We start from the raw sequence: 15500 nt of genomic DNA on the forward strand, positions 1-15500 counted from the left end.
CATAAAAGGCAGAATTCAAAGGACTTCCACTTTTTATTTCTGTTTAATTTTGAGCATGTACAAGGCTGTGTAGGACCCCGTTTCTCTGTATATACTATTCCAGTTCCAAATAACCCGTGTAGAAAGCGCACTGTGCTGCCCTCTCTTCCTTGATCTTCAGCTGTGTCGCTGCTTCCTGGGGGTGGGGGTGGGTCTGAGACAGGAGGAGAAGCTGTTGAAATGAGGGCCGTGAATTTAGTTTGTTTGCTGTTATGTTTGGTTTGGTTTTGTATGGGTTTTTTTATCAATTGGGCAGCTCCCTTTTCCACAAGCCTTTGTGACTGTAGAACTATTGTAGAAAAAAAAAGTTCTTTTCTATATATAAAAAGAAATTATCCAACGCAGTAATATTGGTACCTACCATTTTTTCACTTCTGTTTAAAAAAAAAATGTATTTTTAGCAAGATAACTTGGGTAATCTTCTAAAAGAAATTAAAAAAAAAAATCTCACAGTTAGTGACTTTGATGCCTTTTAAAAATAAGAGCTTTTTCATTTCATTCCATCTTTAAAATTTTTTATCTTTGTTGTAGAATATTAAAAACTATTTTAAGAAAGATAAAATTCTCTTTAAAGAGATCTCTAGAGTGTGTGAATAGGAGCTCCAGATGCCTCTAAAAGCCGCATGTACAAATGAAGCTGAGTCTATTCCTGTCTGTTTATATTTGCTTTTCCTGTTTTGTAACCTCTTTGTACTTTGTTCATGGTGACTTGTAAGCTAAGGGGAAGGGGGTGCCTAGATGCCTTTGTAATTCTCCATGTCATACGCTCCTGGCTGGATGGTCTCCCTTCCTCTCCTTGTATGTAATATCACTTTTTTTTCCCCTTTCTAGCAAGTACTTTCAAAAGAACTCTGTACATTTTAACATAAAAAATAAATTATGTTGAGCCATTTTGGATGTCAGTTGTGGGTGTGGATTTCTTTTCTTCCCTGGGGAAAGCTGTCCCTGGTCCTTGGCCCTGGGAACACGATTCCCTCTTGGCCTTTTCACCTGGGAGGGAGGTGACACTGGGAATTCACTGCCGAGATCTCTGCCAGCCAGAGCAGCCCCAGCACCCACGGGCACCTCCCAAAGGCTTTGCCACAGAGGGGCCCTCACGAGGATGTCCTGAGAAAGTGGAACTGTTTGTAAACCCCATTATTTGATCAAATAATCTGTTCACTGCTTGTTGGTTAAAAAATGACAACAAACAAACCCCCACCCCCTGCTCCTGTGGGCCAGTGGGATGATAAATCCCACCCATAGAGAGGGACTGAACAGGGGAAAGGGGTTTGGTTTGTTGGGTGTTTGGTTGGTTGGTTGTGGGTTTTTTTTGAGAGACTTGCCAATTGAAATCTGGCTGTCCTGAAGTGCAAGGACCTTTGGTACCTGAGAGCAGGGTGGGAGCAGCTCTGCTCGTGCTGGGGCCAGGGGAGAGCTGCTCTGTTCAGCACTGCCACCTTTGCTCTGAATTACTTGGTGGGGGGACCAAAATGTCTGTTGGCAGCTCTCAACACGCAGGGAAGAGCTGGAATGCAACCCACAGCACCAAACTACTGCCTGGGAGCCCGGAGTGGTGGTTCTTGGGAGGGACTGACCAAAAGGAGAATGATCTCGGAGGGTTCTGTGATTTCTGAAAGCTCATCAGTGAGATAATTTGGGCAAAGCTAAAAAGCAGAGAACATTCTTAATTAGGCTCCCAGCTCAGGGAAAGAGCTCCTTGCTGAGATCCCTGCGAGCTCTGCAGTAGCAGAGGAATGCAGATTGACTGAGGCACACCAAGTTTACAGCAGCTGAGGTGAGGCCTGCAGCATCTTTTATCTTCACAGCTTGTCAGCCAGAATAATTTACCTAAAAATAGCTGCCTGAAGTTGAGCTTTGAATGTAAAATCCTTTTGCCCCGAATACAGAGAATCTCAGCAACTTCACCAAACATTGATTTTCACCTAGAGCGAGGCAGGGCTCCAGCTACATGCTTAATCTCTTGAAACAGCTGCAGTGCCTTGCAGAGAGAATCAGGAATTTGTTCCTGTGCTTCCCTCCTTATGGGAGGTTCTGTGCTGTAGGACAGCTCTGTGTGTGGAACTGGCACATAATGACCTTGTTCATTTTGTGTGATAATTTTCAAAGATTCCCCTGTCAGTATCTGTTTGTTCTCCCTTGCCAAATACTTTACCCTGTGAACTCTTTAGACAGGGGCTCTGTTGTTGGTGTGTTTGTCATTTGTCACGTGGCAGAATCTCAGTCTATGACTGAGATAACAGAGTTATCATAGCACAAATAATCTGTTTTCAAGGGAAAAGCGATAAACATGGTGTTCTGTGCCAAAAAATTAAATAAGGCTCTTGAAAATTCCTTTTCTATTCACATGTTGGCTAATAGATGCCTGTGGTACCTTCCAGCTATAGGAGAGAGTGTGTTTACTGAAATATTCATCCTCTGTTTTCCCATTTTAACCCATAGGAACAAGCAGCAACAAGATATGACACATCTACAGTTCTGGATATTTCCCAAACAATTTCTCCAAAGAAGATAAAAATCACTGTTGGACAAAAAAAAAAAGACACGGTGAGTTAAGGTCCTTTTAAATCAGACTGTCAAAATTCAGGACAGGTGTTTCTAAAAGCACCACCACTGACACCAAAGGCCACTCAGGAGGCAGCACTTGCTGCTGCCCTGTCAGAGAGCTCAGCATCTCTCCAGAGGCTGCCAGCCAGGGGGGCCAAAGCTCCGAATTCAATGGGGTGAAATTCCCCTGGAATCTGGGGGGAAAGGAAAAAGAGTGCCACATGGGAAGAACTGAATTGTTACTGGACAGCAGATTTCCTGCACCAGGGCTTCAGTCAGCCCTGCTGGGAGGAGCTGGAGCTGTTCTCCAGGGGGCAGGTTCAAGCTGCTCTGTGTTCCCTCCCGATAAAAATCTCCTGCAGGCTGAAGCAGGCGAGGCTGCAGCTGCTTTCGGAGTGTCCTTGTCCTCCTTTGCTTTGTGTTGGTGAACATGCTCCTGAGAGCAAAGAGTCGCAGGAGTTGGTCCCCAGAAGGTGATCAGAGCTGGCTGGGGATGGACAGCAAGGAGCCAGCAGGTGATGGCTGGGGACAAAGGAAAGCACTGAACAAAACAGTGTCTTTAGAGGCCGTGGCAGACACCCTTGATCATCTCTCTGTCTGTCCAGCTGTGAGACAGGCACTTTGATCTGCTTGGAAACCTGATCCTTGTCCTCAAGAACCTTCATCACAAATCCTGCACAGGGCCCAGTGAGTCCAAGCAGTAAATGTTGGTGCAGTAGGAAGGTAAAAAGGGAATTGTGACGTTATGGGGTAGCAGTGTTTGGAAGCTCTGACAGCACATGTACAGCTGCAGATAACAGGGATACAGTCAGGGGCTGAAGAATACAATATTGCTCTGGGTAAGGTGATAAGGAAAATGAGTTTGAACAGGGAAACATTTCCAGCCCTAGAAAAGCACAAATGTCTCAGCTGCACTGGTAAAAGTGATTCATCTGCTCAAGTGCTCCTTCCTTTTCTGGCAATGGCAGATGATGCTGTTGGTGCCTTTCAGGCTGTACCTAAAGGGCATTAGATCAATAATCCCTCTGATTTACAGATGGAGTCTGAACCTGGGGCTCTCTGGAGTCTTGCTACCTACTCCTCTGTTCTGCTCTGTGGGCTGGCAGGCACTGGTGATATTTTGCAATTCAAGCAGTAACACAGAGGGCAGCAGGGAGAGGGGTTTGTATCAACGACATGGCCAGGAACAGCACTTTGGAAAGTTCTCTGCCTGAGCATATCCAGGCCCCCAAGAATGGCCACTCAATTAGTTACTGGAGTCTGCACTTGCAGAACAGCCTTCCCACGGAGTGAGGCTGTTTTGGCTTGGCAGCTGATGGCACACGTGGTGATGAGCTCTGCACCTCCTCTGGAAAGTGTCTCCCTCACGGTCACTCAGAGCACTTGCATTTATACCTCTGAGTTCTCCTGAGCTCTTCTGAGCTCTGAGCTGTGATGTTACCTTGTAATAGTATGTCCCAGGCCTGTTTTGTGATTAATAACTTCTTTCTTAGTTTGGCTTTTACGTCTCTACCCTCTGAGTTCATTAAATGTCCCTTTTCCCTAATGCTGCTGCTTTTTTCCCCAGCCCTTTGTTTGGAGCTTCTGGCGACACTGCCCAAAGCTGCCTGGGGAAGAGAACCAGACAACTGAGGTCTCACATGTTTCTCCCAGTGTGGAGAAAGAAGGAATGCAGTGCCTGCTGCACGAGCCAGCAAACAGGTTAGCAGGTGAAAAGCAGCAGTGGCAAAAGGAAAAGCTTCCCAAGAGACTCCTGGGCTCGACAACCTGGTGGAGGTGCCCCGAGCTGGTGGCAGTGGCTGCCCTGCTCCTAGTTCCCAGAGCAAACTTAGGGGATTCTCTTTGTGGCAGCCGAGGCTCCCCAGAGCCAGGCAGGGTCCCTGACCCCCCTCAGCTCCTCACCCAGCCCTGCTGGGCTCTTTGTGGCTCCTGCCCTGAGCTCTGGCTCCCAAGGAGTTAAGAGGTGGGCTCTAGGCTTGAGTGTGTTATTTGTCCACGTGGGTACAATACACAAAACTAAAGCTGTAGTTGGAAACACACCATAAAATTCTATGATTTCCTAGTCTTCATATTCTATTAGGACCTTCTCTATATCCTCAGTTGTCATATCCTTTAGAAACTGTAGTTCAGCCTTTTTTCCTGATTTTTGCGTCTGCTTTGGTCTGTGGGGAAGTAACAGAACTGGAGGAACTTCAAAGGGAAAAGAAACAAAGGGAAAAGAAATGCAAGAGAACTTACTCAGGTAGAAAAGTGACCTATAGTGTTTGTACAATTTAGTCTGCATCTCAGCTTCTTGCCAGCCTAAAGAACCTGTGAGTGTCAAGTAGTTGCTGAGAAGTTGACATTAATCCCTGTTTGGCCATCTTTTAACACAAAAGGGACCATCAGGGCCTGGAATGGGGGGGAATGGTCACAGGAAAGGGCAGCCTGTGCAGAGCCTCCCCCTGTGCAGACAGTTTGCCCGGGGCTTTGCACCCAGGCAGTGGTTTTTCTGAGGGACAAGAACTGAGCTGGTAAAGGCAGGGCTGCTCTCAAGTGCCTGTACCTGCTTTGCTCAGGTGATGGTGTGGCCACCACAGAAGAGCCCACCCCCCTTTTATCCTGCCCCCTCACACACTGGTGCCATGTGCAGGAACCAAAGGGACTCCTCCAGGCCTGGCCCCTGCATTCCCACACGGAATTGTTGGTGCTTTTGGAAGGCAGCTGCAGCTGAAGTGCAGGGCTGTGTGTGGTGAAGGGGTCCTGACTCCCTGGGTGTCTTGCCTGGGTGTCCTCAGAGAGGACCTGAGCTCTGGTGATGCCAGGGTGGGCAGGAGCTGCTGGATTGGGTTAATTTGCTGCTGCTGTGTAAACGAGCAGACTGAGCCCTTGGTTTGTGTCTCCTGTTCACAGCTGAGATCCCTCCCCTCCCCTCGCTGCTCACGGAGATGAGAGGAGGAAAGGATGCTGCTGAGCTGCACTTTGCTCCAGTACTTGGCACATCCTTTGCAGAACAGGCTGTTTGCTGAGCAGAGATGCTGCAGCCATTCCCTCCTGCTCCCCGGGAAAGGAGAGGGAACCAGAACCCGGGGAGTGAGTGAGTGATGCGGCCGCTGCACAGAGCCTGCCTGGGAGGAGGGAAGCTGGAGAGCCTGGAATATGTGCCTGCCTCAGCAGCACTGCAGTGGTGAAGCCCCTGACTGACTACGTGCAGGTTCCTGCTCTTCAGGCACTGCTACAGAGAACTCGGCAGTCGGGTGAGATGCGTCGGCCTCCTTTTCCACTGCTGCTCTATTGTCACCGGGCATTAATTGCTGGGAGTTATTTTGCTTCCTGTGGCTGCCTGCCTGCAGCTCTTCTCATACTGCAGGAGAGACGGTGAGCAGCAGCCCAGTGTCCTGTCCCACAAGAACGCTCCTGCAGGATGTGCCAGCGCAGTCAGGGGCTGCTGCAATGGTGCGTGGGACCTCGCAAACAGCTGGATTTGGGATTGTTAATGCTTTATAAAGGTGTCCCAGACTCCATCTAGCAACTAGCTGGAGACATTGGCTGCCCTTTGGGGCTTGCTGACTGCTTTTGATTTTCCTCTCCTTCCTGGTTTCACACTCATCTGGGTCGGCGGCGTTTGCGCCAGGGGAAGGGACTTCCCTGGCCAGGAGGATTTTGCTGCGTGGAAAGTGCAGGTGTGAGCTCTGGAGGGGACTGCAGTCTGACCAGCCATGGCTCAAGCAGCTAAGCAGCTGAAGAAAATCAAAGACATCGAGGCTCAGGCTCTGCAGGAGCAGAAGGAGAAGGAGGAATCCAACCGCAAGCGCAGGAACCGCTCCCGGGACCGGAAGAAAAAGGTCAGTGGTGCTGGGAGAGCAAACCCAGGTCCAGGTCCTGTGGTCTGGCACTGAGAGGTGTTTGTGGTGGGGGGAGAGAGGGGCAGCCTGGTCCCTGTGTGAACCTGTGTGCAGCCAGCACAGGAAACAGTCTGCCAAAGAGAGGACAACTTTCAGGAGCAGGATCTGCTGTTTACCCTGACATCTTAGGGAGGGGGCTGGAGAAAAGTCTGGCGAGGGGGAAGGGAAGTGAGGGGTTTATCAAGGCAGCTCAAGAGGTTTGTTCAGACCAGTGACAGACTGGATCTCTAAAATAAAATTGCTGGTTCCTGGCTTCCTGCAGCTTCCCAGAGTTGCTCTTTGTGTTCAGAGCAAAGGGCCAAGAGGCCCCCACTCCTTTTCTCTAGTGAAGGAGCAGTTTTGGTGTCCACTCCATCTGCTGTTTGGTCTCCACCAGAACACCAGATCAGGGGACAGCAGGAGCAGACAGAGCAGGCATGTTTGTGCAGGGACTGTGAGCTCTGCTGCTGAGGGCAGGCTGGATTTGTGCATGGGACAGGGGTCATCCTTCCCAGCAAAGGCACATCCCTTGCTGGCAGCAGATGGGGGGATCAGGGATCAGGGGTGTCTGTCCCCTCTGCTGACACCCACATGCTGGAGCCTGGGGTCTGCTGGCTCTTCTGAGCTGTAGTTCCTCTCTGGAAAGTCACTGCCAGCTTTTTCTTGCCACCAGCTTCCTGCAGGAGCAGGTGTGTTGGTAAAATAGCTTTGCTCCCCCTTGAAGACCTCTTGAACTGGATGCTCCTCTCCCAACAGGGTCTGAGGGTGTTTGTGCTCTGCACCAATGCAGAGAGGCAGCGAGGAGAGAGGTGAGACCAAGGGTAGTCAAGGATATATCTGGCAGCAGGTTGTGATACAGGAATTCTTAGGTGGGCTCCTCCTCTGCCTTTAGCAAAAGACTTGGAGACTTCCATGTGCCCCTCTGAGCAGGAGCCCCAGAGCAGAGCTCTGCTGTTGGAGAGTCCTGAGGAGAGCCCTGCTTTTCTTAAAGCTGGGCCAGGGCAGCCTGGGAGGGGTCTGTGTCAACAGCAGCTCCTCAGGGGGAGCTCAGTGGGCACATCAGGACAAACGTGGGGTCTGCAGGCAGCAGCTGGAGGTTGGGTGTGGGGATCAGGAGCCTCCTCCAGTGACAGGAGCTGCTCCCCCCGGGGGTCCCTGCAGGGTCCCTTGTACTGGGAGCTGATGGAGCAGCTTCCCTCTCACATTGCCAGAGGACTGCAAAGGGGTTCTCCTGTGAAGAGCCACCAAATCAGGACCTGTCTCTGTTGGGGCAGCTCTCTCCTGTTCTCCCCAGCCCCCAAAGCCTGGGTGTCTCCAGTGGTGGTGTTTTTACTGCCCAGCTCCCCCTGGGACAGGCAGAGGGCTGCCAGGAGGTGCTGGAGCCCCATCCTGTGCTGCTGCAGCAGCTGTGGAGGGTTGGTGTGTGTCAGGGCAGGCTGTTGGTGCCCTGTGAGCCCGGCAGGACTCGTGTCGTGGCCGTGCCAAAGGCCCCTGCACTGGCCAAGGATGGACTGAAGGCACTGTGGTGTTCCTGCCCCTCTGGCAGTGCCTGCTGGCTGTGCCCTGCTCTGTGCACACACAGGGCTCTCTGGGGCACAGGCTGCTCACCTGCTCAGGGTTTGCACAGTGCAGGGGATCATATCTCGAGTTCTGGCTGAGCCCACCAAGTATTGCTGCAAAGGAAGTTGTTAGCACAGGTGTGACCTGGGATCCAGGGAAGCCCCAGCATGACACAAGGCAGTGGAGATGGCCAGAGGGAAGGAGATGGTGGCCCCAGAACAAGTTTCTTCTCGTCTCATGCCATGTGAGCTCCTGCTGTGAGCTGTTATGTCTTGAGCTCTGTATCCTTCAGCATTTCCTGGCATTTTTGTGTGGTTGTGTGTGTCCTGTGAACTGCACAGTCGAATCCTTCAAGAACCTTGTGTTCTGTGACACCTGGGGGCAGTGAGTTCTGTTATTTAATGCTGTGTTCCCCAAAACCCTTCTCCTTGGACCATGATCATATTTGTTGCTCTTCAGTTTCCATGGCAATTTCTTGGGTTTTGTATTAAGTGCATGTAATGAGATTGACCTTGTACTGTCCATTTTCGTGTTCTGTGCCTCTTGTTTGTCTCTTGGCACAGGGACAGTCCAGGAGTGTGACCCTGTCACTCCTCCAGTACCCCCTGCACCCAGCCTTTGGAACTCAGGTGATGAGAGCTGATGTTTTGTTTGACAGGGGCTGCACGAAGGATTTAAGGATCTTGTCACTCCCCTGTGCTCTCTGTCCAGCCCAGGCACACTTGACCCCAGAGAGCAAGTGTACAATAGTTGTGCCTGTTCCCACACCTGGTGCAAGTCCTGAACTGTGAGGACTTACCAGGGCTGTGGCAAAATGTGCTGGTGAGTTCTCGGGGTGCCCTGCACACTGGCAGGTGTGGCAGAGAGCAAAGGAGAGTGGACTAGCAGGAGTTCACTGCCTTTAGAGAATGTGCCAAGCACCCTCTGGGCTGGCTCCTTCCTGTTCCTGCTGCAGGATCCCAGCTTCAAATCTCTGTGCATTTTGCTTGGATGGGCAGAGACACTCTGTCCCTGCTGCTGGGCTGCTCGAGGAGTCTCTGATGTGGCCACAGCTACACTGACAGGGAAGTGGTGATGGGCAGCCCGATGTCTGTGCTCTGGATGCAGCTCTTTATCCCTTCTTTGCGGTTTTGAGAGGCAATGATGGTCAGGAACACTTTCTTCCTTCCCCTGCAGTTGTGGTCAGGCTCCCTCAGCAGGAAGCCCTCACGGGGCAGTCACAGAGCACTTGAAAGGCACATTCCTGCCTTTGCCAGGGTCATGGGCAGCAGCACAACCCGCTGGGGGAATGGGAGGTTGGGACTCTGTTCCTGTAACTTGTGTGAACACAGTTACTGAGTCCTTTTGGAGTTGCACAGGACTTGTTGTGGTTGTGTGTTAAGGACAGAAAATGGGCTGAATCTCTTTCCAGGAATTCTGGAAGCACTGGCAGAGCTCACCAAATGGGTGGTTAGAAAGGGCCCAAAGTGTCCAACCCCCAAACTGGGGCCCAGAGCACTTGGGCCCTTTTATCTCAAACATAAACCTACAAGCACCTTGCAGCTGTGCCACCATCACTGGTGGCTGGTGGCATTGCAGCCTGACACAGTTTGAGATTAATAAATCGAAGTTAATACTTTTATGAGCATCTTTCTTCCTACTGAATTATTCTTATTCTGGTACTAAATTCAGCCATGTATATTCAGCCATGTATTCAGCAGACACCTTCATGTGCCTCTCTACAAAGAGGCAGATTCCAGCTGTGCTTCTCACTGGCCATGCAGGATTCATGGAGCAGGAGGCTGGAACCCCTAAAATGTCTGTGACAAGGGTGCCACACAGTAAAGAGCAAGAGGACTTCAGTACCAGCAGCAGTGCCAATAATGCTCAAAGAACTCCCCAAGTGCACATGTGAGAGCACAGGCAGTCTGTCTGCAGCATAACTGGAGCCATGGTATTAAATAAAAATCTGACCAAGAACTCAAAAGGAAATTCCTGTGATGATTGCTATCAGTGTTCAAATGATAAATTATTAGTATGAAAGATGTGATGTATCTGCTTGGTACATTCAGAGTAAATTTTTCTTGGGCATGTAAAGAACAGAGGAACTGCCTGAATTTACCACTTTTTTTTTTTAATTTCTTTTTTTTTGGTGTGGGGGAGGAACAAACTGCTTTTCTCCTGCCACTCCTCTCTAGTTTCCTTCTCTTGCAGCTGTTCAAGGGTAATTCAGTCCCTTGTTATGGGTTTGTAGAGCATCTCACACAATGCAGTGTTAAGTAGTGAAAGAAAGTGATTCCTAATAAGAAACCTCTGCATAAAATTCCTTGGCTTTTTCTAGTTGATATTTTCCTGGAAACAGCACACAGAGCAGCCTGAGGGTCCCTGGCTCTCCCCAGCACAGGCTGGCACCCATCCTCAGTGCAGCACTGCTTCTGCAGCAGGAAACGTGTGGTGCTCACTGTTAGACACAGAAATACAGCCTGGCAGGAGAGGCTGGGGGGGTTCTTCGGAGCAGGGAGACAAGAAATTAATGAGAGAGGGTTTGAATTACGTGGGAAAGCAGGAGAGGTGTTTGTGCTTGGCAGGAGCTGTGGCAGAGACAGAGCTCTTCCATGGGCTGGGGTGAAATGGTGGGAAAGAGCAGAGGGAGGACAGAGGAGCAAGGGACCCCCTTTGTATAGTCAGTCATGGATAAGGAATAAATGTGGGCCTTTGAATGGCTGGCAACAACTGCCAGAAGAAGCTCCAGGCTGAGGTGTGTGAGGTGAGCTGGGAGAGGGGCTGGGTCCTGGGAGGGCAGCACTGAGAGATTACAGTGACATGGAGGATGCTGATGAGAATGCTTTTACATGGGTGAATTTTGGCATCCTTAGGAAGCCAGGGAAATGTGGGAACTAGAACAAGTCGGAACAGTTTGGACCAACAGCCACAGACCCAGTCAGACAGGGAAGCAATTGCAGAGGATTCCTTAGCAGGACAGTCGAGCAGTCGCGTAGGGTGACCACGCTTGTGGTTGTCGTGTGACAAGGAAAGGAGGTCACTCACTGACTGTTCACTGATAGGGTGTATCAGGGTGTATTGGGGCTGAGCTTAGGGTCCCTGAGATGTAAAATCCAGACACCTCTGTCAGAATTATGCAATGAGCACATGAGAAACTGGGGTGAGAAATCGCTGCTGGAGCGTGGCCAAGGAGCAGCAGGGGCTGCTCTCCCTGCTCACCTCAGCCTCCCAAATGCTGTCACTGTGCAGCAGCCTCAGCTGGCACTGCCTTCAGAGGGGCTGCAGGGAAAAGGGATGCACAGGAGGAGGGCAGAGGGTTTCAGCAGAGCCAGCTGCAGGGGGCTCAGGACAGCCCATGGTAAATGCACTTGTGAGCCCCACTGGGTCCTCCTCCCGTGGGTGTTTGGCTGTACAATCACTGGGCTGGGCTACCTGGACTCTTGCAGCAGATTCTGCCAGAGATGTGACATGGCTGTCAGCCCCTCAGGCCTTCACTGGCTGCTGGGAGCTGTGCTGGTGTCTCACCTGCAAGCTGGAGAAAGGACCTGCAGAGTCTCAGAGCACCAGAGCTGCTTTGTCTCCTCTCTCTGCCTGCTCCTAGAGCAGCAGCTCCTGCTGCAGCTTCTGTTCTCTCCTACTGCAGGTTTTGTTGGTTCTATCAGCCAAAACCCTGCCTGCATCTCTGGTGTGGTTTAACACCAGCCAGAGGGACAGTATAGACAAAGAATTGAACTATAACTGGTAATGAGCCCAACTGTCAGCTGTTACCTAGACTGTCAAAATTATTTTGCAAATCAAAGGGTCATCTCACATCTTCCTCTGGGTTGTTTGTGTGCCAGGTTCAAACTAAGTAGTGTTGAATCTTTCCTGCTGTAAATGTCCAGTGTGTAAAGCTGAAGGTGCTTTGTGCACAGAGCTGCTGGCAGAGTGGGGCAGAGCATGAGCTGCCTTACAGGAGATTGGAGCACAGAGGGATGGAGCAACTGGGGAGGATTTGCTCCTCCACCTCTGCCCAGTGTTCCAGCCTGGAACTGCTCTGTGTGCCAGCAAGGTAACTGTGACCCTCCCAGCTCTGTCAAGGTTGTTGGGGAAGCAAGTCCCTCTGGGGTGTGGGGAGGATTACGTCAGCTGGCTGCACTGTCAGGAGACTCAGACCTCTGATTCATAGAAGCTTAATAAATATTTAGTTCTTGCTTTAGGCTGGGTTGGGAAGCAGAGGGACTGTGTGGGACTGTGTTTTCCTCTGATGCTGCTTGTCTGACCTGCCACTGGAGTCCTGCAGGAAGGGAAATGCTGTCAGGATTCCCAGCAGGATCCCTGCAGCACCTCTCGGCTCCCGTGGCCTGGGAGGGACATTGTCCTCTCCAGCCACTGAGGCTTCCCCTCCATCTCTTTCTCTCCCTGTGTCTCTCTGGAATGGAGTCAGCAGGAAGAGGCTGTTTCAAACTGACCTGTGACTAAACTCTGGGCAGCCTCACTTGCCACTGCTCCCCACAGCCCTCGTGTTTTCCTGTCGAACCACGCAGCACACGCTGGTTGGAACGGGAGCAGCTCTGCCCCCAGCACGGGTGTTTTCCTTCAGTGCTGGCATCGTGTCTGGGGGAGGGATGGCAGAGGACAGTGCACAGCATGTCTGTGTGCAGGATGGAAAGAGGCAACGCTGATCTCAGTGTTCCTGCACAGTGGGGATGTCACAGGAGTTCCTGGCTGAGCACAGGGCATCGCAGGGGACGTGGACCAAGAGCCCTCTTGAGTGACCCAATTAGGAAAATCAGAATATTTATATGGTAGCAGGTCCTCTCTGGTGTTTACCTATTTCTTCTTTCACTGTCTGCCTTGCCCTTTGCAGAATGTGGTGCCAAGAGAGCCTGGTCTCTGAGATAACATGAGCTAATATCTATTGACCTGTGTTTGACTTGACAAGTCCATCCCTTCCCCACTAAATAGTTGTCCACAAACACTAAAGGCAGTTGTAGCTGAAGAACAGTGTGCACAGTGCTTGGCTAGAAAGGCATTTCAGAGCAGTGCCTGTGTCTTTTCCTGGTGTTCCCAGGCAGGAGGGAGATGCAGCACCCTGTGGGGTGGGGTGAAGAGGCATCTGGATGTGAGGGAGGTTGGGCAGGAGCAGAATCCTCTGCTGCAGGGACTCACTGGTGGGAGGAAGCACTGGGGGGATGTTGGTGCTGTTCTGCACTGCTGCTCTACAGGCTCTTAAATTATTCAGGTCATAACAGCATCTGTATGTGGCTGGGGAGCCCAGTGGTTGAGGAGGTGCTGGAATGAGGTGAAACCTCGCAGCACTCAGGAGTGTGTCTCAGTTCTTCCACGCTGTCCTCGCAGCAGGGCCCTGGCTGAGCACAGGGACCAGCCCTCCCTGGAGCAAGTGCCTTAGGAGGGTGAGCACAAAGGACTCTGTGAAGTCCTGCCCTTGGCAGCCCGGGGGGCTCAGCTTATCCACTGTAGGAAGGCATACAGGCAGTGTGGTGAAGCTGAGGTGCAGCAAGCTGGATCTAAGCTCAAAGGAAAGCAGCTTTACAGAGTGCTAAAATTAGAAGTTTAGTCTGAATTATGCTAATTTGTTTTAATTGTCTAAGTGTGTCAAGGTTCTCCAGAAATACACCCTCTCTGTGGTGGTCTGGAAAGGTGTGGCATCACCAGGGCTGTGATGGAAGGATGGGTCAAGGATGGTGGAGGTTTCTGGGTTCCCTGGCCTACTTACATCTCCCTCACAGTCCTCACCTCCAGCTCTCAAAATGCCACGGGGGTAGATTCTGAAAGTGTTAGCTCTGGGCTGAACAGACCAGCTTGCCAAAACCTTCAGTGAGTAGAGGGAAGCTTCCTGGGTGCAGGGAAGTTCCTGACACCTTCTCTCTCTAAGGGCACTTACCAGCACAGTAGAGCCATCTGAAAATTCACATTTTCTTTCACAGCTGATTATGTCATGTTTTGAACCTCAGCTCTGCAAACAGCAGCAAAAATTCAAGCTCCCTTCCTATTTGCAAATGAAATTTTGCTGACTGGGTGAAACGTTAAGCCAGAGCCATACATTTTGTGTGGAGGGGCTGCAAGTGTAGGGGACTATGTTAAATCTATGCCTCCGAAATGTTGCAGCCTCAGTGAAAAATCTCCAGCAGAGACAAAGCAGCAGGTATTCACCCAAGTGCCTTGGGAGGCGGAAGGAGAGAACGCAGCAGCAGGAGAGCATTCAGAAAACAGACGAGGTTTCTAAATTTATCCAGAGATGAGGAAGGAAGGAGAGAGTGTGTGTGTGTGTCCAGGCCACTGGGAAGACTCCTGTCTAATGGAAAAGGTACTGCAGCAAGACAGCAAGCAGAAATGAAGGCTTTGGTCCTTCACTGCACTGTGGTGACAGGACTTTTCAGGGCTTGCAGGGTGCATTCATGGACCTGTGTTGGACCTTCCCAATGGGAAATGCAGAGAACAGCATTCTGAAACCCTTTGCAGAATATAAACTTCTAGGTTCTCACGCTGTAAATGATTTCCATGGGTTTGGTTATTGGAGTAGTGTGTCCTTAAATAAGATACTAAAATTCAATGATCCAGTGTTCTTGACTTTGGAATATCTGTGTGGAGTTTCTCTTTTTTTTGGAGTGTTTTTTTGTTTTCCCCTCTCCATTTCCCTCGTGGTGGATGAAAGTCCTCTGGCTGGCAGTGGGAACAGGGAGTGGAGTGCAGGGGGTGGGTGTTGTGCCAGAGAGTTCTGAGAAAAGGAAATCTTACCCAACTGGCTTTTGATGTTAGACTTGCTTTTACTGCAGTGGGGAGTTGGTACAGTTCTTCCCCTCTTTAATACTGAAACAGGAGTGGCATCTGTGGCACTCTGTCCTTGGCACGGGGGGGTTCAGCTCTAGGAGGTGCCTGCCTGGGATCAGTATTTGGCCCGCAGGCTGTAATTTTCTAGGCTTTTTTCGTTCTTCAGCTCTTTTCCTGGCAGAAGCCTCTCGGCTCCCAGTGACAGTAGGTTTGGTCCAAGCAGGAATTGCTCAGTGGAGCGTGGGGTGGCAGCTCCCTTCACACGCAGCTCGGCCGTGCCACTGCCCCGACACCCACAAGGTGCCCCCGTGGGGAGCAGCACGAGGGGCTGAGCCCTCCCTGGGAGGGCTGGGGAGAAATGCTCCCTGTCAGCCTGCTGTCAAATGGCTGTGGAGCTGAGGCTGCAGTAAGAGGAGCTGCAGTGTCACAGGGCACGAGTATAAAATATCTGCTGCCCATCAGTTCTGTATCAGCAAAACTCCTTCTCAGAACTTGTGCACTCGTCCCTGCCAGTGGGGAGATGTGCTTCTTGGACCTGGGACCAGGGAAGTCCCCCAAGGCCAGCAGCAGCTCAGTAAGGCACAGAGGAAACACCCTTTCCATCCAAAATGTGAGGCAGCAGCATTCCCTGTCTCCTGACAACATTTCACAGGGATCAGCAGCACTTGCCTGTGGGGCCTTTCAGCAGAGTCTGTAGTAGGAGACTGCTTCAGGATTCTGTGTTTCATGTTGTAA

General features: G+C 51.0%; 1 protein-coding gene across 1 annotated transcript in view; it reads left to right on the plus strand.

Moving 5' to 3' along the window:
- Positions 1 to 5985: 5985 nt before the first annotated feature.
- The window catches only part of ANK1 (ankyrin 1), a 49373-nt gene continuing 39858 nt past the window's right edge, over positions 5986 to 15500 (plus strand). The window contains exon 1 of the mRNA XM_029964998.1: positions 5986 to 6410. Coding sequence (XP_029820858.1) covers positions 6285 to 6410 — 126 coding nt within the window. The 5' untranslated portion in view covers positions 5986 to 6284. The remainder of the gene's footprint in view (positions 6411 to 15500) is intronic.

This window comes from Manacus vitellinus, unplaced genomic scaffold, assembly GCF_001715985.3.
Source record: "Manacus vitellinus isolate BGI_N305 unplaced genomic scaffold, ASM171598v3 scaffold_87_pilon, whole genome shotgun sequence".
Classification (NCBI taxonomy): Eukaryota; Metazoa; Chordata; class Aves; order Passeriformes; family Pipridae; genus Manacus; species Manacus vitellinus.